General features: G+C 55.6%; 8 protein-coding genes across 8 annotated transcripts in view; 4 read left to right on the forward strand and 4 right to left on the reverse strand.

Annotated features, from left to right (window-relative positions):
- Positions 1 to 5,179, forward strand: part of QBC33DRAFT_277536 (putative myosin MYO2) — a 5,746-nt gene extending 567 nt beyond the window's left edge. The window contains exons 2-7 of the mRNA XM_060423222.1: positions 172 to 304; positions 371 to 560; positions 619 to 4,468; positions 4,538 to 4,611; positions 4,672 to 4,886; positions 4,952 to 5,179. Of these exons, the coding sequence (XP_060286873.1) occupies positions 172 to 304; positions 371 to 560; positions 619 to 4,468; positions 4,538 to 4,611; positions 4,672 to 4,886; positions 4,952 to 5,118 (4,629 nt within the window). The 3' untranslated portion in view covers positions 5,119 to 5,179. The remainder of the gene's footprint in view (positions 1 to 171; positions 305 to 370; positions 561 to 618; positions 4,469 to 4,537; positions 4,612 to 4,671; positions 4,887 to 4,951) is intronic.
- A 668-nt stretch (positions 5,180 to 5,847) lies between these two features.
- On the forward strand, positions 5,848 to 6,976 carry QBC33DRAFT_528845 (putative pos9-activating factor fap7 protein). Its single transcript, XM_060427094.1, has 3 exons — positions 5,848 to 6,167; positions 6,280 to 6,425; positions 6,549 to 6,976. The coding sequence occupies exons 1-3, from the start codon at positions 5,982 to 5,984 to the stop codon at positions 6,745 to 6,747; spliced, it is 531 nt and encodes a 176-aa protein (XP_060286874.1). The 5' UTR covers positions 5,848 to 5,981; the 3' UTR covers positions 6,748 to 6,976.
- Positions 6,977 to 7,163: 187 nt separating this feature from the next.
- QBC33DRAFT_576304 (inosine triphosphate pyrophosphatase) lies at positions 7,164 to 8,089 on the forward strand (the record flags this gene model as incomplete). Its single annotated transcript, XM_060430903.1, has 4 exons — positions 7,164 to 7,349; positions 7,432 to 7,505; positions 7,635 to 7,850; positions 7,990 to 8,089. 4 exons carry the CDS (start codon positions 7,164 to 7,166, stop codon positions 8,087 to 8,089), a joined length of 576 nt encoding a protein of 191 aa, XP_060286875.1.
- A 248-nt stretch (positions 8,090 to 8,337) lies between these two features.
- QBC33DRAFT_556139 (DUF1671-domain-containing protein) lies at positions 8,338 to 10,101 on the reverse strand (the record flags this gene model as incomplete). Its single annotated transcript, XM_060429697.1, has 8 exons — positions 8,338 to 8,546; positions 8,630 to 8,781; positions 8,851 to 8,882; positions 8,942 to 9,153; positions 9,210 to 9,314; positions 9,370 to 9,460; positions 9,549 to 9,941; positions 10,024 to 10,101. The coding sequence occupies 8 exons, from the start codon at positions 10,099 to 10,101 to the stop codon at positions 8,338 to 8,340; spliced, it is 1,272 nt and encodes a 423-aa protein (XP_060286876.1).
- A 1,988-nt stretch (positions 10,102 to 12,089) lies between these two features.
- QBC33DRAFT_466729 (Alpha/Beta hydrolase protein) lies at positions 12,090 to 13,289 on the reverse strand. The gene has a single exon (XM_060425150.1). It carries the CDS (start codon positions 13,095 to 13,097, stop codon positions 12,294 to 12,296), a length of 804 nt encoding a protein of 267 aa, XP_060286877.1. The 5' UTR covers positions 13,098 to 13,289; the 3' UTR covers positions 12,090 to 12,293.
- A 210-nt stretch (positions 13,290 to 13,499) lies between these two features.
- QBC33DRAFT_466731 (uncharacterized protein) lies at positions 13,500 to 15,847 on the reverse strand. Its single transcript, XM_060425151.1, has one exon. It carries the CDS (start codon positions 15,555 to 15,557, stop codon positions 13,596 to 13,598), a length of 1,962 nt encoding a protein of 653 aa, XP_060286878.1. The 5' UTR covers positions 15,558 to 15,847; the 3' UTR covers positions 13,500 to 13,595.
- A 181-nt stretch (positions 15,848 to 16,028) lies between these two features.
- Positions 16,029 to 17,968, forward strand: QBC33DRAFT_528859 (tRNA-guanine transglycosylase). Its single transcript, XM_060427095.1, has 2 exons — positions 16,029 to 16,429; positions 16,498 to 17,968. Exons 1-2 carry the CDS (start codon positions 16,201 to 16,203, stop codon positions 17,790 to 17,792), a joined length of 1,524 nt encoding a protein of 507 aa, XP_060286879.1. The 5' UTR covers positions 16,029 to 16,200; the 3' UTR covers positions 17,793 to 17,968.
- Positions 17,967 to 23,143, reverse strand: QBC33DRAFT_576309 (putative ap-3 complex subunit delta protein; the record flags this gene model as incomplete). Its single annotated transcript, XM_060430904.1, has 6 exons — positions 17,967 to 20,122; positions 20,183 to 20,411; positions 20,462 to 20,845; positions 20,901 to 21,097; positions 21,161 to 21,279; positions 23,088 to 23,143. The coding sequence occupies 6 exons, from the start codon at positions 23,141 to 23,143 to the stop codon at positions 17,967 to 17,969; spliced, it is 3,141 nt and encodes a 1,046-aa protein (XP_060286880.1).
- Between the last annotated feature and the right edge of the window lie 1,863 nt (positions 23,144 to 25,006).

Here is a 25,006-nt window from a genome sequence, read left to right on the forward strand (position 1 = left end):
TGGTAATAAATAAGACGGTTTTTGGGTAAAAGGTCACCCTTGTTTTTATTTTTGAAATTGGGGACGTAAGCTTTTTACTCTTCCCCGGCCCTTTGCCCGCAATCTTTTTTCCTTCGCCCCCCCCCCCCCCCCCCCAACCAACAGAATGCTGACCTTTAATCCGGTTCGCAGACTAGGAAACTCGAGATCTCTCTCGAGGCCCTTCAGACCGGTAGCGATCCGTCATTACCACCGCTGATGAACCCGACCATGCTCGAGGCCAGCGATGATCTAACCAACCTGTCCCACCTCAACGAGCCAGCTGGTAATATTGGCCCTGTCCCATTGCAATCGACATTGCCTTGCTAACCATTCCTCCCCCCGCGGGCAGTCCTGCAAGCTATCCGTCTGAGATATGCCCAGAAGGAGATATACACATACAGCGGCATAGTGCTGATAGCCACGAACCCCTTCGCACGTGTCGATTCGCTCTACGTCCCGGGAATGGTGCAGGTGTACGCCGGGAAGCAGAGGGCAACCCAGGCTCCCCATCTGTTTGCCATCGCTGAAGAGGCTTTCATGTAACGATGCCCGTGGCGGACTTCACAAGCTACCGAGCTAGAGCTAATGGACATCTAGGGACATGCTACGGGACGAAAAGAACCAGACCATCGTCGTGTCGGGCGAATCAGGAGCGGGCAAGACGGTCAGTGCAAAGTACATCATGCGCTACTTCGCGACAAGAGAGACGCCAGGAAACCCGGGGGCTAGGTCAAAGAAGGGGTCCGAGGCGATGAGCGCGACCGAGGAGGCAATCCTTGCCACGAACCCCATCATGGAAGCCTTTGGCAATGCGAAGACGACCAGAAACGACAATTCGTCGCGGTTCGGGAAGTACATCGAGATCATGTTCGACAAGGAGACCAGCATCATCGGCGCCAAGATCAGAACCTACCTGCTGGAGCGGTCGAGGCTGGTCTTCCAGCCGTTGAAGGAACGGAACTACCACATCTTTTACCAGATGGTCGCTGGCATATCGGACAAGGAGCGCCAGGAGCTAAACCTCCTCCCTGTCGACCAATTCGACTATCTCAACCAGGGCAACATGCCGACGATCGACGGAGTGGATGACAAGGCTGAATACCGGGCGACTAGGCAATCACTGAAGACGATCGGGGTGAGCGAGGCACAGCAAACCGACATCTTCAGGCTGCTTGCCGGCTTGTTGCACCTGGGAAACGTCAAGATTGGCGCTTCTCGAAACGACAGTGTGCTTGCCCCGACAGAGCCGTCTTTGCAACGTGCCTGCTCCATCATTGGTATTGACTCGACCGAGTTCGCCAAGTGGATCGTGAAGAAGCAACTTGTCACGCGTGGGGAGAAGATCACGTCCAACTTGACCCAGGCCCAGGCCATTGTCGTCCGGGATTCCGTTGCCAAGTTCATCTACTCGAGCCTGTTCGACTGGCTTGTGGAAATTATCAACCGCAGTCTGGCTACCGAGGATGTGCTGAGCAGGGTCAGCTCTTTCATCGGTGTCCTGGATATCTACGGATTTGAACACTTCGCCAAGAACTCGTTCGAGCAGTTCTGCATCAACTACGCCAACGAGAAGCTTCAGCAGGAGTTCAACCAGCACGTCTTCAAACTCGAGCAGGAGGAATACCTCAGGGAGCAGATCGACTGGACCTTCATCGACTTCTCCGACAACCAGCCGTGCATCGACCTTATCGAGGGGAAGATGGGCATCTTGTCCCTGCTAGACGAAGAGTCGAGGTTGCCCATGGGCGCCGACGAGCAGTTCGTCACCAAGCTACATCACAACTACGCCGCCGACAAGAACAAGTTCTACAAGAAGCCGAGGTTTGGCAAGTCGGCCTTCACCGTCTGCCACTACGCCATCGACGTCACCTACGAGTCCGACGGCTTCATCGAGAAGAACCGTGACACCGTCCCGGACGAGCACATGGCAGTCCTTCGAGCCTCCACGAACAGGTTCCTTGGCTCGGTGCTGCAGGCTGCCTCGGCTGTGCGCGAGAAAGACTTGGCCTCTGCCGCGTCGAATGCAGTGAGGCCCGCCGGTGGTAGGAAGATCGGCGTGGCTGTCAACCGCAAGCCGACCCTAGGTGGAATTTTCAAGTCATCCCTCATCGAGCTGATGAACACCATCAACAACACCGATGTCCACTACATTCGGTGCATCAAGCCAAACGAGGCGAAGGAGGCGTGGATGTTTGAGGGCCCCATGGTCTTGAGCCAGCTTCGAGCTTGTGGTGTCCTGGAAACCGTCCGCATTAGTTGTGCGGGCTATCCTACGAGGTGGACCTATGAAGAGTTCGCCCTGCGGTATTACATGCTCGTGCCGTCCCCGAAGTGGACGGCCGAGATCAGGCAGATGGCGAATGCCATCCTGACCAAGGCCTTCGGCGCGGGTACTGGCAGCGGCGTGGACAAGTATCAGCTGGGTCTCACCAAGATCTTCTTCCGCGCCGGCATGCTGGCCTTCCTTGAGAACCTGCGAACCAACAGGCTGAACGAGTGCGCCATCCTCATCCAGAAGAACCTGAGGGCCAAATATTACCGGAGGAGGTATCTGGCAGCGCGCGACTCCATCATCGCCTTCCAGGCCGCCACAAGGGCTTGGTTGTCGAGGTCAAAGGCCCAGGAGCTTCGGACCATCAAGGCCGCCGTCACCATCCAGCGAGTCTGGCGCGGGCAGAAGGAGCGGAAGCGCTTCCTCCGTATCAGGGGCGATGTCATCCTCGCGCAGTCCGCCATGAAGGGCTTCCTGCGGAGGAAGGAGATCATGGAGACGCGCGTCGGCAACGCCGCCCTCGTCATCCAGCGCTCGTGGCGCTCAAGACAGGCCCTGCGCAGCTGGAGACAATACCGGAAGAAGGTCGTCATCATCCAGAGCCTGTGGCGTGGCAGGAGTGCTCGCCAGGGGTACAAGGTTGTCCGTGCCGAGGCGCGCGATCTCAAGCAGATCTCGTACAAGCTCGAGAACAAGGTCGTCGAGCTGACGCAGTCCCTGGGTACCGTGAAGGCCCAAAACAAGGAGCTCAAGAGCCAGGTAGAGAACTACGAGGGCCAAGTGATGGCCTGGAGGAACCGGCACAATGCGCTCGAGGCTCGGACGAAGGAGCTCCAGACGGAGGCGAACCAGGCCGGCATTACTGCCGCCCGACTGGAGGCGATGGAGGCGGAGATGAAGAAGCTCCAGAGCAACTTCGAGGAGTCGGCGGCCAACGTCAAGAGGATGCAGGAGGAGGAGAGGCGGCTCCGAGACTCCCTCAGGGATACGAGCACGGAGCTCGAGATGGCCCGCCAAGATGGCCAGCGGCAGGAGGCCGAGAAGAACTCGCTTCGCCAGCAACTGGCCGAGCTACAAGACGCCCTCGAAGTGGCGAAGAGGAACATGCCCGTGAACGGAGAGCTCACGAATGGCGCCGGACCGGCTCCCACAATAGCGACTGGCCTCATCAATTTGGTATCGTCCAAGAAGCCCAAGCGACGAAGTGCGGGCGCCGAGCCTCGCGAGACAGACCGCTACAGCATGGCCTACAACCCCCGGCCCGTCTCCATGGCCGTCAGCGGACTCAACCGCCAGAACACCCTCTCCGGGGCGACTTTCATCCCCGGTGTGGACAACATCGAGCTCGAGCTCGAGTCCCTCCTCGCCGACGAGGAAGGCCTCAACGAGGAGGTTACAATGGGCCTCATCCGCAACCTCAAGATCCCATCCCCCAACACGAACCCGCCCCCGTCGGACAAGGAGGTGCTATTCCCCTCTTATCTCATCAACCTCGTTACCTCGGAGATGTGGAACAATGGCTTCGTGAAGGAGTCGGAGCGTTTCCTTGCGAACGTCATGCAGTCCATCCAGCAGGAAGTGATGCAGCACGACGGCGAGGAGGCCATCAACCCCGGCGCCTTCTGGCTCTCCAACGTGCACGAGATGCTCTCCTTCGTCTTCCTGGCCGAGGATTGGTACGAGGCTCAGAAGACGGACAACTACGAGTACGACCGCCTACTGGAGATCGTCAAGCACGACCTCGAGAGCTTGGAGTTCAACATCTACCACACCTGGATGAAGGTTCTCAAGAAGAAGCTGCACAAGATGATCATCCCCGCGATCATCGAATCGCAGTCGCTGCCGGGCTTTGTCACGAATGAGAACAACAGGTTCCTCGGTAAGCTCCTGCCGTCGAATTCGACGCCGGCCTACAGCATGGACAACCTTCTGTCCCTTCTCAACAGCGTCTTCCGCGCCATGAAGGCCTACTACCTCGAGGATTCCATCATCACCCAGACCGTCACCGAGCTGCTCCGTCTGGTTGGTGTCACGGCCTTCAACGATCTGCTGATGCGCCGGAACTTCCTGTCGTGGAAGCGTGGCCTCCAGATCAACTACAACATCACCCGCATTGAGGAGTGGTGCAAGAGTCACGATATGCCAGAGGGCACCCTGCAGCTAGAACATCTCATGGTCAGTTATCCCCTGGCCTCTTCTTCTTTTCTTAGGCGTCCTGAGAGGATTGTGCTAACAACCAAACAGCAAGCTACGAAGCTCCTGCAGCTGAAGAAGGCGACATTGAATGATATCGAGATCATTCAGGACATCTGCTGGATGTAGGTTACCCTGATGCCATAAAATACGCTGCTGGGGGGCAAGCTGACTCTGAAATCTAGGCTCTCGCCAAACCAAATCCAGAAGCTGCTGAACCAGTACCTGGTCGCCGACTACGAGCAGCCCATTAACGGCGAGATCATGAAGGCAGTCGCCTCTCGAGTCACGGAGAAGAGCGATGTCCTGCTCCTCCAGGCTGTCGATATGGACGACAGTGGCCCCTACGAGATTGCTGAGCCCAGGGTGATCACAGCTCTCGAGACCTACACCCCTTCTTGTAAGCAATCATCACTGCTTGGACCCACTCCGTGTTCCCCTTCCATCAAACTAACTCGTCTCCAGGGCTACAAACTCCCCGGCTTAAGAGGCTAGCAGAGATTGTGTCGGCACAGGCCATTGCGCAACAGGAGAAGATGGAGTTCGGTTCGCAAGTCAGCGACTATAACAGCGAGATGAACGACCTGGCCGAAGTCGACGAGACGCCCGAGCCCATCGAAGCCAGTGCCTAGTGGGCACGCCAACCTCGTATTCTGCCGGCCATGCCGAGGCAGAGCCCGACTTCATTTCTCCTCTCAGCGTGGAGGGAAACAGCAGCATTATAGGCGGGTCCGGTGCCTCGCCGTTCTGGCGTTATGGAAGAGATTTAGAAGCGAAAGTGGAGATAATGGAGCGCGGTGGATAGTGGAAGGCAGCGGCACATTTCTGGTTGTCAAAAGGATATCGTTGGTTGAGGGGATTAGAGAGAGAGAACACACACAGAGACACACACACACACACACACAGAGAGAGAGAGAGAGAGAGAGAGAGAGAGAGAGAGAGAGAGACATACCCACCATCACAGGCGCGACGTTCGATACAAAAGGATTTCATTGGACGATACGTTCGACAACCAGACGGCTCCGTATCTTGTGGAGGCCTATAACCCCCTCCCTGATCGAGACAATGATGGCCAAAAGAACCTTCAGACGCGCTGGGATGGGGAACGCTGAAGTTAGCTTCGCGCATTGTATGGATACACTGTACCGCATACCCCATGTAGCATTTTGGCTGTATCATTCTACAACTACACTTTTTGCCTCGAAGGAGGCGTTTCCCCGTCTCTTCCAGCCTGCTGGCCCTTTCTGTTCTTGGTGAGGGTAAAGAGTGAATTATGTAATACAGCTGGTTCAATGATATAACGTGTTTTAAGTAGCTTCACGTGATCGCGATCTGTGAACCCTTGAAAATCACTTTTTCAACTTGAGAACGGGATCTTGCGCCTCGGACCAAAACAACACTTGCAAGAAATCCACCCCCTTACCGCGGGGAAAAACAGAGAGAGGGAGACCTAAATTTACCATCACGCACCATTACCCCCAAAAAGAAGGAGGGCATGGCGCGCACGTCGCCGAATATCATCGTCACAGGGACCCCTGGCGTGGGCAAGACAACCCACTGCGAGGTCCTGGCCGAGCGCACAGGGCTCAGGCACCTGTCCGTCAACCAAATCGTCAAGGACCGGGAATGCCACGAGGGTTGGGACGAGGAGTACCAGTCCTGGATCGTCGATGAGGATAAGGTGACTTTTTCTTCCTCTTCCATTTCTTTTTTTTTTTTTTTTTGGCCTCGTCCCTAGGTCTCAGTTATATCTCACCCGCACCTGACTTACACGGGCCTCTTCAAACAAATAGTTATTAGACTCGATTGAGGAGGAAGTCAAGCAGGGAGGTTGTATAATCGACTGGCACGCCTGCGACCTGTTCCCCAGGAGTTGGATCGACCTCGTCGTCGTCCTCCGGACGGACTCGACCATGCTGTACGACCGGCTTACCGCAAGGTAAGGTGTTGACTTCCAAAACCCGGAACTATGCTTCCCTCATCCCCTACTCTCACCCCACCTTTGCCTCTTCGGGTTCTGGCGCTGAACCCACGAGTTGCTGACTTGTTAACCCCTCGCCAGGAAATACCCCGAGGCGAAGCTGCAGGAGAACCTAGACTCTGAGATCATGGAGGTGCTGCTCCAGGAGGCGCGTGACGCCTATGACGAGGAGATAGTCGTCGAGCTGATGAGCAACTCGTCCGACGAGGTAGATGGCAATGTAGACCGTATCGAGGCGTGGTTGAGGCAGTGGAGGCAGGATAATGCGCCCGCGACTTGAGGGCAGGGTTCTTCAAAAAAGAAGAAATAAATGAACAAATAAATGAATGAATAAAAGCCTGTGATACCCAGATATCTATGAAACACACCTTGGGTCTCACCGAGGTGAGCCTCGTGTACAAACTACGGGGTTGTGAGTCATGTTGGGAGCTGACCCAGGGTTTTGCTGGTTCGATTGAAAGTCTATGAGGAGCATTGTATGTAGATGTAAAATACAGCCATCCAGCCAATCAGGGCCACATCCCTTGAAAAACGTGGAGACTTACACCTCTAACATCCAGCATCACTGCAGCTGCCCGCCCCTCCATCAACCCCACTGTATACCGCCCAATTTCTACAGGCATATCATACGCTACAGTAGCAACAGGACCAAGAGAAACAGAGGGATAACCCCCCTAAAACCGAAACGTGCCCAACATGTCCGCCCCAAGCGCTGTCCGGCACAACGTGAACTTCATCACGGGCAACGCCAACAAGCTGAGGGAGGTGAAGGCCATCCTCGAGCCGGCCATCCAGGTCGGGAGCCAGGAGCTGGACCTCATCGAGATCCAGGGGACGGTGGAGGAGGTGACGCTGGACAAGTGCAGGAGGGCGGCCGACTTGGTAATTTTTCTTCTTCCTTTTGCCCCTCTCGCCAGCCAGGATTTTGTACTTTACTGACACTTCCCCGTCTGGCCTACACTAGATCGAAGGTCCCGTCCTGGTCGAGGACACGTGCCTCTGCTTCAATGCGCTCAATGGCCTGCCGGGCCCCTATATGTGAGCTATATCTCTCTTCTATATGTCTTGGAAAGTTTGACTAGGAAGATCATGTTCATTTACTTCCCCTCCCGCGCGCCCCCCCCCAACCTCTCTCAAGAATAGCTAGTTAACACCCCCCACCCCTAGCAAATGGTTCCTAACCTCACTCGGTCACGAGGGACTGAACAACCTCCTAGCCGCGTACGAGGACAAGTCGGCGCGGGCCGTCTGCACGTTCGCCTACTCTCCCGGCCCCGGCCACGAGCCCTTGCTCTTCCAGGGCGTCACCGAGGGCAGGATCGTGCCGGCCAGGGGGCCTGGCCACTTCGGCTGGGACCCTGTGTTCGAGTATGAGGGGAAAACGTAGGTTTCCTCTTGTCTCCCCCCCCCCCCACCTCCTTACTTCTCTTTTCCATATTTGTTTGATTCGTTGGGAAACAGGGGAAAGGCAAACAAAATACTGTGCACCCCCCGTTGGCTAACTCTGTGTTTCTCTACTCAGCTACGCCGAGATGGACAAGGTGGAGAAGAACAAGATCTCGCACCGCTTCAAGGCCTTGGAGAAGCTGCAGGCGTGGTTCAAAAAGGAGATGACTTCGTGAATGGCTAGGGTATAAGAGGGAAAACATAGATGCTGGTTTTTGCCCGGCTCCCTCATCCTAACCAGATGTCCTCACTCGAATAGACCCTCACACCCCTGAATTAACCCCATGCTCTTGACTCAGTAACCTTTAATGTCATGAGTGCCCGGCATCTTGCGTTGACCGAATTCTGTATCGAGTTGGGTCAGCTTTGCTTGCTTGCATTCAACCCTAGCCTGTCTGAAGTGCAGGCGGGAACAGGGGCTCTCTCACCTCAAGACCTCGAACTCGCGGAACTTCTTGAGGTACTTGCTCCCCCTCCGATACGGCTTGAGGGCCATGTCGGGGAACCTGTGCTCAAACTTCTTGCCGACCAGCTTCACGATGCCCGAGGCGTCGCAGAACATGGGGTCGAAGACGAGGAGGTTCTTGGACCCGTTCTTCTCCTTCTCGAATCCGACGATCGTCATCGAGTGACCTGGTACGGGCGCCGGCCGGTAGTTAGAGGGGACGTGGGCCGGGAACAGAAACAGGGGGAGGGGACGGGTGCATGACACGTACCGGCATGTTGGAAGTAGATCGGGGGCAGGTTTGTGGGTCGTACCCTCTGTCCCGGATCGATCACTCCGGACATGAAATAGTTCTCCACATGCTCGATCAACAGCGCCTCGGATTTGCCCGGTTCCCTGTCCTTGAATCCTTGGGCGTCACAGCTAGGTTAACGGCGGGTTAGTAGGTGGTCCTTGTTAAGAGTGGCTGTGGAGGCGGCGGCGGGGACTGACGGTATTTCCAGGAGCCTGAACATGGCTAGAGCCTGTAGCAGCAACTCGTCAGCCCATTTTCTACACCATTACGGAAACTCGGGGGAGTCACCTCGGGCGTGCCGATGTACTTGCGAGTCCCCCTGATGCCACCGGTCTCAACGCGTCCCTGCGCGTTGATGCCAGCATCCCATGCCGTCTCGATCAAGTCCTGAATCTGGAACACGGACGGCAGTTTCTTCTTGAATTGCTGGTGTCCCTGGAGCCGGACCCCATTGATGTACGAGGCCATCATCTGGATGTTCCGATAGCCGCAAAACCCACCTAGGTTCAGAGTCAGTTTCGGCGTTTGGGCGGCTATTATTCAGAGCAATACTCACCCTCCTTCTTGAGTTTGGAGACGTGGTGGACGCAGCCGTGGCACAAGTACGCGTACTTCGTCGTCGAAGACTGCGCGAGAAGTTGTTCGAGGACCGGGATCACACCTGGATATGTGAGCTGACTCGTTACCCTGTGGATGCCGGCACTGAATTTCCTAACCTGCTTGGTCTACTTGGCCGCCCTTCTGAAGATGGGAGACCAGCCAGTCAGGCATGCGGTCTTCGTGGGCATATTTCCCAAGCTGGGATCTCTATGCAGTGGCGTAGCCGATGTCAGCCGGGATTATATTTCTGGCGGTACCGCAGTCCCGCGGGAAGGGGGGGGGTTCGCCTTCTCACCCCAAGTCTCCTAGCTTGCGCGGCGCTGATAACAGAGTGCTTCTCGCCGTCGCTCGCCCCACGCTTCGAAGATGGCATCGCCAAGAGGTTCCTCCACGCATGGATGGCGGTCTGCTGCCGACTGGAGACCGCCGGCGGAGGAGACCGGCTCCGCGAGGGCCCCGGGGTGGGTCCTTCCGCCTTGAAACTGGCCGGTAGCTCCTGCGGTTCCGAGTACAGCTCGGCCTCTTGTGCGTGCAGTTCCACGTGGAAGTCCATCTCATCCAGCAGGAGGACCTCGCCGCAGCCCTCGATGGGACACTCGATGTATTCGCTTTCCTCGAACTTGCCCGGCGAGGCCTCCCCATTCAAATCCAAGGAAGACTGGCTCTCAGCATGAAAGGTTTCCATATGCTGCAGAGCTGTGTAAGCAAACGACCTGCTGGGGCGACGGGTCCGAGTCCAGCGGCAAGAGAGGGGAGGAGTGGTGACACACAAGTAACATGGCATATTCGCCCTCGGCGGCTTTATAGCCACAGAAAGGGCATTCCATAGTGCCCTCCTCCATGGCCATGATGAAAGAAAGGTCGATGTTATCCAACGTAACTAGCACCGAATAGATGCAGCCGCAAGGCTGTGAATCAGACAACCGCGGAACAAAGGATCAGAGAAGGTAAGTGTGGATAGATTGACCTGCAACCATCGCTGGGGAATGTAAGAAGCCAGACAGGGAACGATTCAGGTAATCATGTGCATCGTCTCATTCACATTCATGAGCAAGGAGTGAGTTGGCAACCGGCAAGAACCGATTCAGTTATGAATAGGTACCTAGGCAGTCGAAATGCCTTGTGACTGGCGCCACAAATGGGGAAGTCAGGTCGGATATTCTTCTAAGAGGGGATTGCAAGTAACTGTCTTAACAGTTCCAGAAACAAGCAGCACCTACACACCAGTAAAGCACCTCACTTGACGGTTTCTCAGCAATGAAACGGGGCGACCGCCGATGCCCGATTGTCTCCCGACTCTACCCTCCCAGCCCGTCAGGCTGCCGAGGCAATTGCTGCCTTCCTCCCAACGCTTGCCGTTCCGGTGATAATGCCTGTAAGCAGCTTGGCAATCTGCTCAGCCTAGAAGCCAACGTCACCTCCCCCCTGCGCTAGACCAAACGCATGCCGTTGGTAGTCTCTAGGTCAAAGTAAGTGGCATGTGCTTTCTGCAAACATGCTCTCATGTAGTACTGTACAGCTCAAGCCTTGTCATGCAAGGTCAACTTTTGCCGGCAACCTCAGTACGCTTTCCATTTGGAGCGTTGGTTGGAGGCGTCCTCATTTTCCGAGCCAGCGGAAATTGCACTTGCCGATACCAAACCCCCTAGGCAGTTCCCATACTTGCCTGGTATTTCTTCTCTTTTTACTCTTCGTGGATGACGGATACCTCATCAACGGAGCCTGAGGGATACACACGTTAAGTGAAAACCGTGGCCTGCCTCTTCTAACGTTATAATGTCGGTTGGATCGGCATGTTTGCAGGTGGTTAGCATGGTGGTGTTGGGAACCCGAGTGTCGCCCACGCCGAATGATCACCATTCGGCCGTGGTCCTCTTTCTCACATCATGCCCTCTATCGGCATCTTTCTGCTACCTGTCCCACAAGTGTCGGCTCGGAAGTGTTCATCCTCTTTCCTGACACTCATGTCGCAAACGGCGATGAGCCTCATGGCCCTGACCTTCTCTGCGCCAATATGGAAGACAAACAATCAGAAACTACGTTTACTGTAATCTTTTCGTCAGCCGGTGAGTTACCGAGATATGCAAATAGATTTTTGATGGTATGGCAACTTAAGTTATCGTGGGGGACACCACTTTTGCCCTGCCTGCTTTGGGGAAAGGAGCTACGGAACTGGAAGTTTTGTGAGGCAGGTCTCATCACGAGACTGAACGAGGTATGCCTCCTCCACACGTAGCTCTGGATATTATATACAAGGGGGGGGTGATCTGGTAAACATTAAAAATCGACTGTGTCGCATATCAATGCTCTCTATCATATGAGGGCTATTACAGGGAATTTCGAGATATTCCTACCGACCTCCCGCGATCATCCAGACTGAATAATAACCTCGAGGAATGACGTTCGTACGTTGCAGCGGTTTCCAATTGCGGAACAAGATGACCGAGGCATAAGGCCGTTATAGGTAGATAGGGGAAAGATGAGTAGTAGTACCTATGGGAAAGGGGTTCCAAGGTTGAGTTTGAGGATGGAGAGGCATCCTGCATCCAAGACTTATGCCGAGGTTGTTTGTTTACATCATTTGATAGGAGCAGTCACGGAGTTGTAAGGCCGGAATGTAGATGTAGGCTCTGATGAATCTATGCCAGTATGCGTGGTATGCGTGGGGAAAGCTCCGTTGTACTAGGTAGGTAGACTTGGAAGTAAGAGCGATCTAGGTTTTTACCCCTGGTGACCCCCTACTTGGTTGGACATGGCTCCGAGGCACGTGCACAGGATAGGGTTTCCGAGGTGTACATATAAGGGCCAGTAATGTCGATGGTTTTCGAGGGGATCACAGCAGGCGGCCGCATGGTCATGTTGGTTCAGGTCAAACTGTGCATCTGGCGGAGGAGTGGGTTCGGGCCGGGGGAGACATTAGGACAGAAGAGATCTTATCTCTTCTGTCCGAAGACTTTTGATATCTGCTCTCTATACTGCTGATTTTCTTTTTTTTCCCGTTCCTTTTTCATTTTATTTTATTACTTTTAATTCCTCTACCTCACCATCCACTCCGTAGCCTATCAGCAAAAAATTCCATCATGGGGAGGACTTCTTCTCTGCTCCGAGGCATGTCATCATCTGGCCGCTTCCATTTTACGTCCTTGACGTCTGCAAACTCCTCCTTGAGAGTCTCAACAGCATCCTCATCAACAGCCTCGCTCGCGCTGCCATGGCAGACGAGTACCGGAGTTCTTGCTTTCTCCCTAGCACTGATAGTAGGGATCATACTGGGTGGCAGCGGACCCCCAATCGAGACGACCCCCTTGAACGTCCTTCCCCTCCCCTGCTCCGCCTCGCTCGCCTCCTCCGTCACCTCCTCAACCCTCTTCCCCATCCTCGCCCTCGACGCAAGGCCCAACGCGAACGACCCGCCCTGCCCAAAGCCGAAGAGCAAAACATCACCCAACTCCCAACCACACCTCTCCACCAGGACCTCCCCCACGAGCCTCTCCATGACCAGCCTCTCCGCACCCTTAAACCCCGGGTCGGGATCCAGCTCGCCCGTCCCGTGTGCCAGGGTCAGGTCGTCGCCCCAGTGGAAGTGCCGCGCGGGGCCGTCGGTGTCGTCGCCGAGCAGAGACGGCGGCAGCGGGGCGGGGCCCCGGACGGAGACGGCCAGGACGCCGGGCAGGGCGATGCTGCGGGCGAAGGAGGCGAAGGAGGCCTCCGAGTCGCCGAGGCCGTGGAAGAGGAGCAGGATGGCGGTGGTGGATTCCGGGGGCGAGGGGAAGACCAGGGAGACGGTGAGGGAGGGCGAGAGGGGGGCGAAGTCTTCGGCTGTGGGGATGCGGGTGGGCGGCATGGTTGCGGTTCACGGGTGGGATGATTGTTTGATATGATATACTGATATATCCCGTGAACGTGAACGTTGAAAACTTGTTTGATGAAGGTGGTAGTAGAGATGTGTTGTGTCTTCGATGAGATGAGGTCTGGCATCGGCGGCAGAACCCCGGAATCGGTCCACCAGCGGTTGTCTATTGGCCACTTCAACCACCACAGCAGTTCTTTCTATTTAAGGATGTTCATGAATCACTCTAACTTCTGATATCCTCTGCTTGTCTACGGTGTCTAGGTTGGCACCTAGCTTGGGTATCCTAACGGCGGCAAGACATTCTACGGTAGATAGCAACCTACTATGCGGATCTATCAGATGCCTGCTCAACGTCTTACACTAGGCAGGTCTCCAGATGAAAGAGGAAATTAGGTATGAAGGAGTGTCTTTTCGTACTATGGCATTCATCTGTTTGAAGGGGTGTTGTACGGCGCAATAAATAAATCAATAAATCATTTTCCTCAAATGTCAGTTCATAAATAGCCTCCCGTCGCCACCCAAGGACCGACGCTTGATCTTGGACGGGCCGCTCTCCATCACCTCCCACTCACCTTCCTCGTTCCACACCCCCGCCTTGGTGTAGTCGTCGCTCCGGCTCCCTTCCATATAGGCAAAGCGAAAGTACTCGTTGATATCCTGGTCGCCTTTCCTTGTCCAGGTGAAGTTGTCGACCGGCCCGGAATCGTCATCAAAGTACCCTCGGAACCGTTCCACGTCGTTAACCAGAACGCTGATGCCGTCGTACCGGGGCCCCGGTGGCGGCCGCCATTTGAATATGATTGTAGACAGATTCGCCCCGATGGTGATTGCAGGTGCAAGGATGCTCGGTAGAGGCGAACCGAGCTGGGCATCGCCTCTCAAGGCGAATGCCGTCTGTAGAACCGGGTCGAAGCCCCAGCGCGCGATGCCGTTGATGAAGAAGCCCATCAGCAGGCCCTGATAAAGCAGCGACGGGCGAGTTTGCATGCTCGTACCCGGCAAGAGGAGGAGCGCAAGGATATAATGGTGTATCCGTAGGCTCAAGTCTGGGAGCACGAGGCAGACTATTAGCCCGCCACCAAACAAGACGTAGAGCTTGAGGTAGCGAACGAGCCGGCCCTCGTGGCGGAAGAACCAAATCTGCGACGCTACGATTCCCAGCAGGAGCAGGATTATGATGGCCAAGGCGGCTCGAGCCCCTGGCTGCTGCTTTAGATCATGCGGGGTGAGGCGTTGGATGGGGATGAAGTCGAAGGTGTAGTTCGTGAGTGCGCCCACCCAGCACGCGCCAAGCCAGAGGACCGTCTTCTCGACCTGGGCAGTTAGACCTCGAAGGGTACGTCTTACCCCCATCTTGTCGTACATGACCCAGGCGATGAACATGGCGGGCAGGAACTTCCCGGCAAGATTCGATATCAGACCGGGGATGGAGGTATGCGACGGTTGATCGGACGCCAGGCCAGTATTCCAAAAGATGCCGACAAATGATCCAAAAAAGAAGAGCGCCGGGGAGGTGGTAAAGAGGGACAAGCCCGTGGTGAAAACCACCGAGACGGCAAGCAAGGCCCATCTCATATCCCGCGAGCTGCAATTGATCCCGCTCTCAAACGTGAAGGATAGCGGGAAGTACGAATCGAAGGCAAGGCTTCGAATGCCGTGTCTCGCAGAGGCGACAAAGTTACTCTGTGTCCCAATGACGCTGACCACACCGCATCCACCTTTGCTGTCTGTGATGACGCCCGCATGGATGGCTGCCCCGCAGATAAGAGAGTCGCCCCGGTAGACCGGGTCTGCATCGCTGCCTTCGGTCCCCGGGCCCCCGACGACCAGCGGCCGGTATATGACCTCCTGCTTTCCAACAGCGCGCGGGTTAAGCACCGAGTAACTCGCACAGTTCGCGGGGCACCTGAACGCGAAGCCGGTGTCATTAAAAGGACGGCAATCAATGCCGTCAATCCCGCACGAATTCCCCGGTACCCAATAGGTGCTGCCGCATCCAATGTCCCCCGCCTTGCCGAAATTCTCAATCTCTGTGTCCACGAGCCCTTGGCGCATCACCAACGCGTAGGTGACTATCCAGACGGCAAAGTAGGCCATGACGAGCCATATCCTGTGCTGCCGGCGCGGCAAGAATCGATCGAGAAGCCAGATCGGGGCATGTTGGACGGCGGGTAGGATGGGTTCGATGGTGTAGTCGCGGGGGCTCGGAGGGCCTTTGGACCATTTTATCATGGCCTTGGTGAAGCGCCGGACGGGGTACGGCACCCATTTCCACCTCTTCCATGGACCTTCCTCCTGTATGAAGCGCGGGGTTGGGGGAGACGAGTCCTCCTCCACCTCCTGCACTGTAACTTCTTCGATAGAAGCCTCCGCCACAGAGCTCGTACTGGCCTCCCACTGGCCATCGGCAGCTTGTTCGCGCCCGGTCGCTCCGGTCCTGCCTTCGCCCATGGTTCGTGACGTTAGATAGCGGTCCGAGGCAGGTCGTCAATGGCGCCTGTCAGACCTGCAGAGGGTGTTCTCCGAAGAGAATTGAGGCTAAGGAAAAGACAGAGATGGGATACAATAATGGGCGGGACCTTATCCGAAAACTGAAGAGAAAGAGAAAGAGAAAGAGGAAGGGAAAAGAGTCCGATGGTTGCCCGAGTCAGGCTCTCGCCGAGATGCCGTGTAAGCCGGACATGGGTTTGAGACCAAGCCTCGTGGATGGGGAGATGCGCATCATTGGTCGGGATAATAAGACAATGCCCCTTGGCTGCTTAGTCGGTGGCCACAAGGCTCGCATCTCCACAGACCTGCTTGGGATGGTCACGCTAAACGAACTAGGGCTGGTGAGTAACCCCAATAACTGTGGCTAGTGTCCTGTGGCTGATCGAAAAATGGATTATACCCGACCGTGAGAAAAGCTTCTGAGAGAGTACAATAGCTGGTTCCCGACAAGATCAAATCTGACCATGATGAGAAGCAGTATTACGGTTGCTCAGAAGAGGATTGCGTAGGCCGACCTGTCAGCTAGTTCTCTCAGCCCTGCCTACCCATGCGCAGCAGCTGTTAAGCATACAGAAACAGAACAGCTCATCTCACCAGGTCCAGGATGCATAAGTCCGAAGAAGGAGCAGACGCGATGAGATTCGAGGTGCTCAAGAGCGTTCTTGGAGATGGAGCATCCGCAAGACTGGGACGTCTCACGATCCCGCACCGTAAAGTGCTGGAGACCCCGGGTTTCTTTCCCATAAGTTCGAGGGGTGCCGTGCCTCACGTCACCCCGGATATCTTTGCAAAACACGTCGAGAGTGCAGGCGTATACATGGGGCTTGAGGACTGTGAGTAGTTCAAATGCCAATATGGATCGCGCCGTTATTTCTTAGCCCTGAGCCTAACTCCAGCAAAGTCATTGAGAAGTCTCAGAAGAACCCCAAGAGGGAACCCCCTATCTATAATGTGCCCTCGTCGCATGCCACGCCCCTCCATGCGTACACGGCGATGCCGCCCTCGACCATCACCGTGTTAGGGGCTCGGCGATTCCCGGCCATTGCAGCCCCGATGGGCAATAGCCAGAATGGCATCTCCATCTTCGCCTCCACTGGCTTCCAGGGCTTATCGACCGAGGAGTACGAGACGGCAACAGAGACGCTCAAGCCGGACATTGTGATACCACTGGCGGATCTTACCCCGTCATCTGCCACTCCAAAGCCCAAGCGAGCGCTACGAATGGCCGAGAGGACAGAGGACTGGCTTAACCATTGGTTCAGACGACTAGACCCGGACTCGGTGCTCAAACCATCCAACATTTCTGTCTTTGCACCGGTGCTCCCCATACCCTACCCCATGCAATGGGAGTACCTCAACCGGCTCTCGGAAGACCACCAGCAGGCCCTATCCGGTCTCGCCATCTACAACACGGACATCCTCCCGGACCTCAAGAACTACAGCTCCCTGCTTCCCCTGCCCCGCCTCTCCCTCGACGAAGCCGCGACACCCCACGACATCCTCAAGCAGATCTCCCTGGGCGTCGACATCTTCCTCCTCCCGTTCATCAACACCGCCTCGGACAACGGCATCGCACTGACATTCACCTTCCCCGCCCCCCAACCAGCAGCGACGCCCCCCACAGACCCAAACCCAGACACGGCCCCCCTCCCCCTAGGCATCGACATGTCCTCCCCGACCCACCAAACTTCCCTCCTCCCCCTCCGCCCGGGCTGCGCCTGCCACGCCTGCACGCACCACCACCGCGCCTACGTGCACCACCTCCTGCGCGCCCGCGAGATGCTGGGCTGGACCCTGCTGCAGATCCACAACCACCGCGTAGCGTCCGACTTCTTCGCCGGCGTCCGCGCCTCCTACGGAGCGGGGCTGGGCGCAACAGACGGCGCCCGCTTCGCCGCCGCCTACGAGCCCGACCTGCCGCCCGCCGGCGCGGACGCGAGGCCCCGCGCGAGGGGGTACCACTTCAGGAGCGAGGGCGGGGACGAGAGGCGGAACAGGCCGGCGTGGGGGAGGTTGGGCGGGGATGGGGAGGCGGGGGCGGGGGAGGTGGTGGTGGTCGGAGGGGTCGATGGGTTGACGGTCGCCGAGGATGGCGTGGCGGTGAGGGACTCGGTGCAGACCCCGCTGGTGCCGGATGGGGATTCGGCAGAGCTGGATAAAAGGGGATTCGCGGAGGTGGAGGGAAAGGAGAGGTGATGGGATGTATCTACTATAGGGAGCAGATGATGGGCTCGCTTGGTCATGACTGTCGCAATGCGCGATGCTGGATCATAGATAGAGACGTTGCCATTCATGGGCTCTCTGCGAGTTGTTGCTATATCTCATCTCATTCACACGAGTTATAGAGACTATATGCTTCATGTGAAATCATTACTGAGGACCTGATCCTGCCTGGTCATCATCCAGTGCGACAAGTTTCTTCGCCGCCTTCTTCTTCCTGGCCGGCTTTACTACCACCTCGGCGGCATCGGCCCCCGCTGTCCCACCATCTCCGCCCTCCTCGGCCACAGCAGCGGGCTTCTTCTTCTTCTTCCTGACCTTCGAGGTACCACCTTCCTCGTCGTCGGCCTTGGGCTTCCTCGGCTTCTTCTTCTTGAGCACGGTGCCCTCGGCCGGGACCCCCTGGGCAATCTGTATGCGCTCGTTGGCGCGTTGCATCTCGAGACGCAGCCTCTCGACCTCCTTCACGGCTCGAGTCATCTCGGCTTCTTCCCGTTGCTGTTGCTCGGGGTCGTATCCGATACTGGTTTGGTTGGAGTCGAGACTGAGACTGCCGATGTGGCTCGAGTCGACCTGCAGAAGAGATTGTGCGAGTTTTCTGTTCCTTGACTTGGGGACGCTGTCCGTGCTGTTCTCCGACTCGTACTGCCGCGGCGTTGAGCGCCCGCTGCCGCTGAGGGTTTCGTCGGCTGCGATCAGTACTCTCTGGCGTGGTTTGGGTCGCAATGCCGGCCTCTCGGTTAACGTTGTATTGCCCAGTCCAGCGTCCAGCTTCTCAAGATCGAGTTGCATGATGGGGATTGAGTCGATATCAAGGTCGGGGCCGTTTTCATGACGTAGAATGTTGTGGATTGGGGTGGAACTCCCGGGCGATCTTCCAGACTCTTGGATATAGAATGGGTCGTCTTTATTCCTTTCCATGCGTTCTGCTTTCCTTCTCGCGACAATGTCGGGATCCAGATAGCTTTCCTCGCCAGCTCGTTGGTACGAGCCAACTATCTCCTCCGGGGCAGCGGCTAGCTTGTCAATCGCAGGCTCGTTTGCGATGGCCGTGGGCGGAGGCCTCTTATAGTAGTAGTCTTCGAACTCATTCTCTTCCTCGGCGGGCAGCATCAAGAAGTCGGCTTGTGCGAGCAGCCCATTCAGATTAGGGTGGATCGGCTGGTCTAGGTCGAGTCCCTCTGGTATGGGAACATGGTCTTGTGCGCCGAGAGCAACTGAATTCAGTTCCCATCCGCCGAACAGGGAGGGCAATGCTTGTGTGAGGAGAAGAGGAGGATCCTGGTGCACTTCGTCGGTGGCCGCCGCTTGCCCGGAGGCAGCTTCGACGGCGAGTTTCAGCAGTTCCGTGAATTCTACAGCCCGCTCTTGGACCTCCAGATAGGGGTGTGAAGCCAAGGGCTCAAGAGTGTGGACAACACGGGCCATGAGAAGCGAGAGTCTAGACTTGCGCTCGGCGGTCCAGATTGCTCGATCATCCCCTACAATAAGGGCCAGAATCTTGATGGCGGACTGTAGTGTTGTTGTTAATAACTCGGGGTTCTTCGTCCTGGGAACTAGTTGAAGCAAACACCCCAAGGTGTCCTCGGGATTCGGTAGCTGTGAGGAATACTCCCCAACCAACCAAGCAGCGGGCTTTAATGCGCCAGAGACGACATGGTGGGTGGATGAGGATTCCGAGTTGAGCTGGGAGATGACGGAATCTGCAGCTCTGACCGCTGCATATCGTACAGCTTTGACTTTCACAGCCACATTCCTGATCTCGTCCCCGATCTTTTCGGAAACATCGGTTGCTGTTGCTTGAGAGACCGGGGATGAGAAGCCCAGCTGCAACTGCCTCTGTCGGGGAACAGGGGCGATTCGAACAAGTTGAGTGAGTACGTCGATATACCAGTCGAAATCCACAAGGCTTCCATAGTTGTTTTGCGAGCACATTTTTAGTATCCTCCCGATCACGTCCACGGTATAATCTTCTGGGAGGGGGGGCGTTTGTTCTTCCGTTCTGGGCGACTGAGGTTTCCTCGTCTCGTCATCGTCATCGGAATAAGCTTCCGGGTCGGGCTGTGATGCGCTGTTTCGCTTACTCGACGACGTCGAGGAAGAAGCCTTGAGCTGCCTCATCAAGCGACTAACAATGGATACCAAGTTGTCGGTGCTAACCATGCCCTGTACCAGGTCGAGTGCTTTGATGCGGATTGTGATATCCTCGCTGTCTATGCACTCCAGAATCACATCCTCCTGCTGTGCGACCAGGAAAGGGTGTGTGGCCACTATCTTGTTGAAGGCAAGAAGGGCCACGTACTTGACTTCAGGGGCTGTTAGTAGGTTGCTTGTGGGAATTGGGGCTTGATAAATGGACAACTTACGATTGGGATCGCTGTTCATCATAATCATGCCACGAAGTTTGGTGACACAGAGAGACGCAATCTCGTCCCCGCCAGAGACGTCATCCGAATCTCCAAGAATACCGCCCTGGATTATACCATTGATGCACTCATACAGCAAGGACATGGCAGGTGTCGTCTGGATGATGCTAGTCAGGGGTGGCAGGAGCTTTCGGACGAGACGTGGCTCCAACGGCGTCAAGGTAGCAAACTGTCGACATGTCAGAATACCGTTCTTTGCGGGGGTGCAGAACCTCGTACCAGCTTAATCAACTTAATTGCCATCCAGTTGTTGCCACTATCTACCAGAAGCTCAAACAGCCTTGGTGCTAGTGGGAGGAAGTCGTTTGGTCTCCGCCATCCAAGTTCACATATAACATTAACAATGGCGGCTGTGACGCTGGGATCTTCATCCTTATCCATGAGGCGGTCCTTTATCTTCGGCCACGCTGCGCGCAGTGTTTCTGGGTACACCAGCGCCAGTCTATACAGAGTTACGATAGTCTTCTTTCTGATGGTTGGATGCGAGTGACTCAGGCGAGGTAGTAAGTCTGCCAGTACGGAGAGGGCCAGCGACGGTGTTATTATGTGAGGGAGGGCGGCGATCGGGAGAGAAATAGTGGTTGGCATGGTGGCATTCAAGTCCTGAGGCAACAACATCAGCACCCCGTTTGATCAGGTTGGGTTAAGGAGCGCTCACTTTTTTCAAGAGATTCGTTGCTAGCATCAGAACTTCTGTATCTGGCCGGAAGCTCTGGACTGCCCCCAGATATCCAACCCTTTTTTGATGGTACTTTGGCGACGACATGACCTCGAGGACATGGAACGAAGCCCACGACATATCGTGCCCGACCATTTCGAGGTATATGAGCTTGAGCAAGGCGGTGGCCTTGACGTCTGAGCACGAGTGTCTTAGCATGTAATAGCATATCACTTCGGAGCCGCGAGTTGAAGACTAACCCATGTCCTGGCTGCGAACCTCGGACCGACATTCTCGCAGACAATCTTGTATATACTCCCTCTCGTTTCCTCTGTGGTTGCGCAAACCTCGGATGAGGTCGTATAACGACTTCTCGAACCTTGGACATCATCAGCGTAGCTCTCGCCGTCTGCCCTAGATATTGACGCACATGCTTGCAACTGTTCGCGATTTCCGTGTCAGGTGTGTATGTTCAGGTACAGGTTCTCAAGGTCGGAGTGGCCTCGGGTGGGAGTGGAGGAGCAAGGGGAAGGAGCACAAGTGCATCTTGCGGGCTTTCACGAGGTTGGGACCCTCGGAGCAGTACAGGTCGAAAGATGCTTTCGCATCGCCGCACTTCTAAATTGGATGATGGACAGGAGTGGTGGAAGTGGGATGTACAGTACCTCACTAGCTCACTACCTAGGATCTCGTAATACAGTGCGTCACATGGGTGAACTGACGCTATATATATACTGTGCAGCAACGTTGATCCGGGTTCGAGTGGGCTACTCTGATTGGCTCATGGAACCTGGGCAAGCTCCCGCTCCTGTCTGGTTGGTAATTGCGACGACGCATTAAGGTGGTATCCCCAAGCCGAAGCTCAAGCTTGGCCGTACTTTCGATTCTTTCAACGTCAACAGCTTCAACGTGTCTGTCGTGTCTCTTACTTGACGAATTCGCCTTCTCAATCGTATACACACCTATTTACTAAGGATCTGGAAGTTGTATCGCAATGGCACCTTCCTTACGTCACCCTCCCAGCTGCCTCTCCCCGGCCGAAGCTCTACAGTTGTCACAACAAGCCCCGGCTGTACTCCGAAGCTCCCCAAGCTCAGGCTCCTTCTCACCGTTCAACCTTCTCTTTGCGACTTCGGAATCAGCGGACGCATGGATGCGATATGAGAACCTCCTTTTATCGTGTCTACGGACGGGAGATGAGCAGGCGGCGCGCAAATGTCTTGAGAGGCTGATGGCGCGGTTTGGCGAGGATAATGAGCGGGTGATGGCGCTGAACGGCCTGGCGAAGGAAGCTGCTGCGGAAAATGATGGAGCTCTGGAGAGGGTACTGAAGGAGTACGATGCCATCCTGGCAGAGAACAACACCAACATAGTATGTGATCCGTCCCACGATAACTTGGTATACAACTGATCATCGGGCAGCCTATCAGCAAACGCCGTATCGCTCTGTTGCGTTCTATGGGTCGGGATTCCGAGGCGGTGTCGTCACTGATCCAGCTTCTCGACTTCTCGCCAACAGATACAGAGGCTTGGGCCGAGTTGGCGGATATCTACGTCTCGCAAGGACTGTACCCACAGGCGATATACGCGCTCGAGGAAGTTCTGGTGAAGGCGCCCAACGCGTGGAATGTCGGTAGTCTCCTCCAGGTCGAAACTGGCTTAGCTTAGTGCTGACGAACCACTCCAGATTCATGCGCAACTAGGCGAGCTGCTGTACATGGCAGCCACAGCCTCGACTGCCGTCGAAGGATCTGTGCAGAAATACCTTGCCGAGTCCGTCAAACGGTTCGCCCGGAGCACTGAGCTGTGCGATGACTACCTGCGTGGGTACTATGGGCTGAAGCTGGTAAGACGCCGCAGCTTGGTTCGGTTGGGTTCGTGGGATATTAACAGAAACGTCAGGTCACATCGAGGCTGCTCAAGGAACCACCCAAACCAACCAAGCAGACCGAGTCAGACGGCTTCGCCCTGCCAGATGCAGCCACGGTCGAACGGCTCAACGAGCTGGCCACTGGGAAGCTCTCTGAAATCGTGCGGCGTTATGGTGCGCAGGAACGCGGATGGGGTGGGTATGATGAAGCCGAGATCGCCGCCGCTCGTGAGCTTCTTTCCAAAGACTCGTCTGAAATTGAGAGATGATATTCGCCAGCAGCGGGTTCCAAGAGTTGGGGTGCGAGGTCCAGTGACTCCTTCGTCATGCTCCCATCAGTGTGAGTCATGAATAGGGAGCGGGAAATTGGCATCCTGCGTCGTGGTCTTGGTGGTCTTGTTGACATTCACGACTGGCAGTGAGGGAAGATGCAGCGCCACTAAACGGACCCATTGGTGCCTGACGCGGATACTGAAGCAGCTGTGGTGGGACGCGGTCCACTCGGTCAGAAAAGGGGTTGGTGGCCATGTCAGCACGTGGCTCCAGTAGCTTCTATAGGAGACGGTCGGCTGCACCACTTCGAAAATGCGGTACGGGCCCTTGAGCCCAACCCAACCGGCTGCTTTTCGTCACGTCACAGCCCGTGTTTGCTGGCAAATCCCGACGGTTCCTGTCCTTGAATCTGGTTTAAAATTTTTGTCAATACCCGGTTAGGCTCGCAGCTGCCCGTGTCAATTGGGTGACGGTGGGCCCGGGATCCAGAGTCAGAGGAAGGTCAGCCCGCTTAATTCCCGGTTCCTGGTTCGTCCCTGATTCGATCCTTTTCCACCACATCTGCATAATACTAGGGGTTTCTACTCTGCAATACACTACATACCACCACCTACCTGACGTCGTTTCCCCCTGTGTCACACCGCAACACCATCTGGCATCTGATGCTGCTGCTGGGCTCTGCGGTCAGGTAACGATGATGGTGAAACTGTCTTGGCGTGCTTTCGGGGGTTCACCTCCTGGGATGTTTGGAGAGTTGACGTGGCCAAGGAGATTTGCAGGTGTCGGGTAGCGAGTCGCTCAAGTAGTATTGGATCTAGAACCTTGAGGCTCATGAGATGTTGGCCGTGGTATATATCTATCCGCAGGCTCGCTGCCCGAGGAGCACCGCCCTGCCCTGTCTCTCAAACACGATTGCTTGCTTGGTTACGAATCAATCCATCCGTCAGTCCATAATTCGCCGTAAGGTGAGCTCAGCCTTATAATCTTATCTGTCTTCTGACCCGATCTCGACCTCGACTGCCTGCCTACAAAAGGTGCCTTTCACCCAATCCTGGTTTCGAGAGAAACCACACTGCAGTCTGCACGTAAAATCATGTGGGAGCTCCGAAAATATCGCAAACTACAGGATCACAAGAAACCATTGGAGAGACAAAGAGCCAGTCAGTTGTCTTACTTGCCGGCCAAGTGAGAGAGCCTTGTGGATTTAGTTCAACCACTGCCCATTGCCATTCGGAAGCTTCCCCAGGTTCCTATCGGACGCACGAGAGCTCTTTGTCCGGATCATCAGGACAAGGCCACAGCTGTGCAATTTGTTTGCCTGTTGTTTTTGTTGGGTGTTGCTTATTAGGCTGTGGGCAGGGCAACGAGCTGCCTGGAGCATTACCCGCCGCCTTGTTCTACCAAGCAGAACCCGACGAACCCACAAGGAAATCGATACTCGCCGATTCCACTTGCAGACCTGTGCATAGTCAAGTTGGAAATCCACAACGCAGGCAGCAAACCCATCGTCCAATACCTGCTCACCTGCTCTGCATACCCATTCAAGGTTCGGATTTGTCGGTATGTAACTTCTCACCCTTGCTTTTTACTAATCTTCGGGCTGTTTCCCCTTACCTTGCGCGGGTACCTGAGTTTCCGTTTTCTGTTCCCCATGTTTTCTTTTGTTTTCTTTCGCCTACCTAGCCTTTAGTTAGGGCTTGATGTCTCGGGGAGATGCGATGGGTACCGATGGACAAGGTGATGAGGGGTTGCCCAGGGTCGGGCCATGGGAGTGGGCTGCCTGCCCTGCCGCCCAGACCTTGTCCGTAACCACATCCGATCCTCTCCAATCACCGTCGTTGTGCCCTTTTCTGTCCTCTCATTGCTGTTGGTCTGGACCACCATGTCAAATCTTCCCGCACATAAAACTGCGAGATGCCCCGCCAAATGATGCCCGCAACCCGTAACTCCCCTCACTAACCGT

Source organism: Phialemonium atrogriseum, assembly GCF_030411735.1.
Source record: "Phialemonium atrogriseum strain 8032-3 unplaced genomic scaffold QBC33scaffold_4, whole genome shotgun sequence".
In the NCBI taxonomy this organism is placed as follows: domain Eukaryota; kingdom Fungi; phylum Ascomycota; class Sordariomycetes; order Cephalothecales; family Cephalothecaceae; genus Phialemonium; species Phialemonium atrogriseum.

What these genes read in the sequence shown, in the direction of transcription:
- QBC33DRAFT_528859 (XM_060427095.1), top strand. Translation starts at nt 16,201, where the DNA reads ATGCATAAGTCCGAAGAAGGAGCAGACGCGATGAGATTCGAGGTGCTC. An exon ending in ATACATGGGGCTTGAGGACT is followed by an intron (nt 16,430 to 16,497) that starts GTGAGTAGTTCA and finishes ACTCCAGCAAAG; the next exon opens with TCATTGAGAAGTCTCAGAAG.
- QBC33DRAFT_466731 (XM_060425151.1), bottom strand. Translation starts at nt 15,557, where the DNA reads ATGGGCGAAGGCAGGACCGGAGCGACCGGGCGCGAACAAGCTGCCGAT.
- QBC33DRAFT_528845 (XM_060427094.1), top strand. Translation starts at nt 5,982, where the DNA reads ATGGCGCGCACGTCGCCGAATATCATCGTCACAGGGACCCCTGGCGTG. An exon ending in GGATCGTCGATGAGGATAAG is followed by an intron (nt 6,168 to 6,279) that starts GTGACTTTTTCT and finishes TCAAACAAATAG; the next exon opens with TTATTAGACTCGATTGAGGA. An exon ending in TACGACCGGCTTACCGCAAG is followed by an intron (nt 6,426 to 6,548) that starts GTAAGGTGTTGA and finishes ACCCCTCGCCAG; the next exon opens with GAAATACCCCGAGGCGAAGC.
- QBC33DRAFT_466729 (XM_060425150.1), bottom strand. Translation starts at nt 13,097, where the DNA reads ATGCCGCCCACCCGCATCCCCACAGCCGAAGACTTCGCCCCCCTCTCG.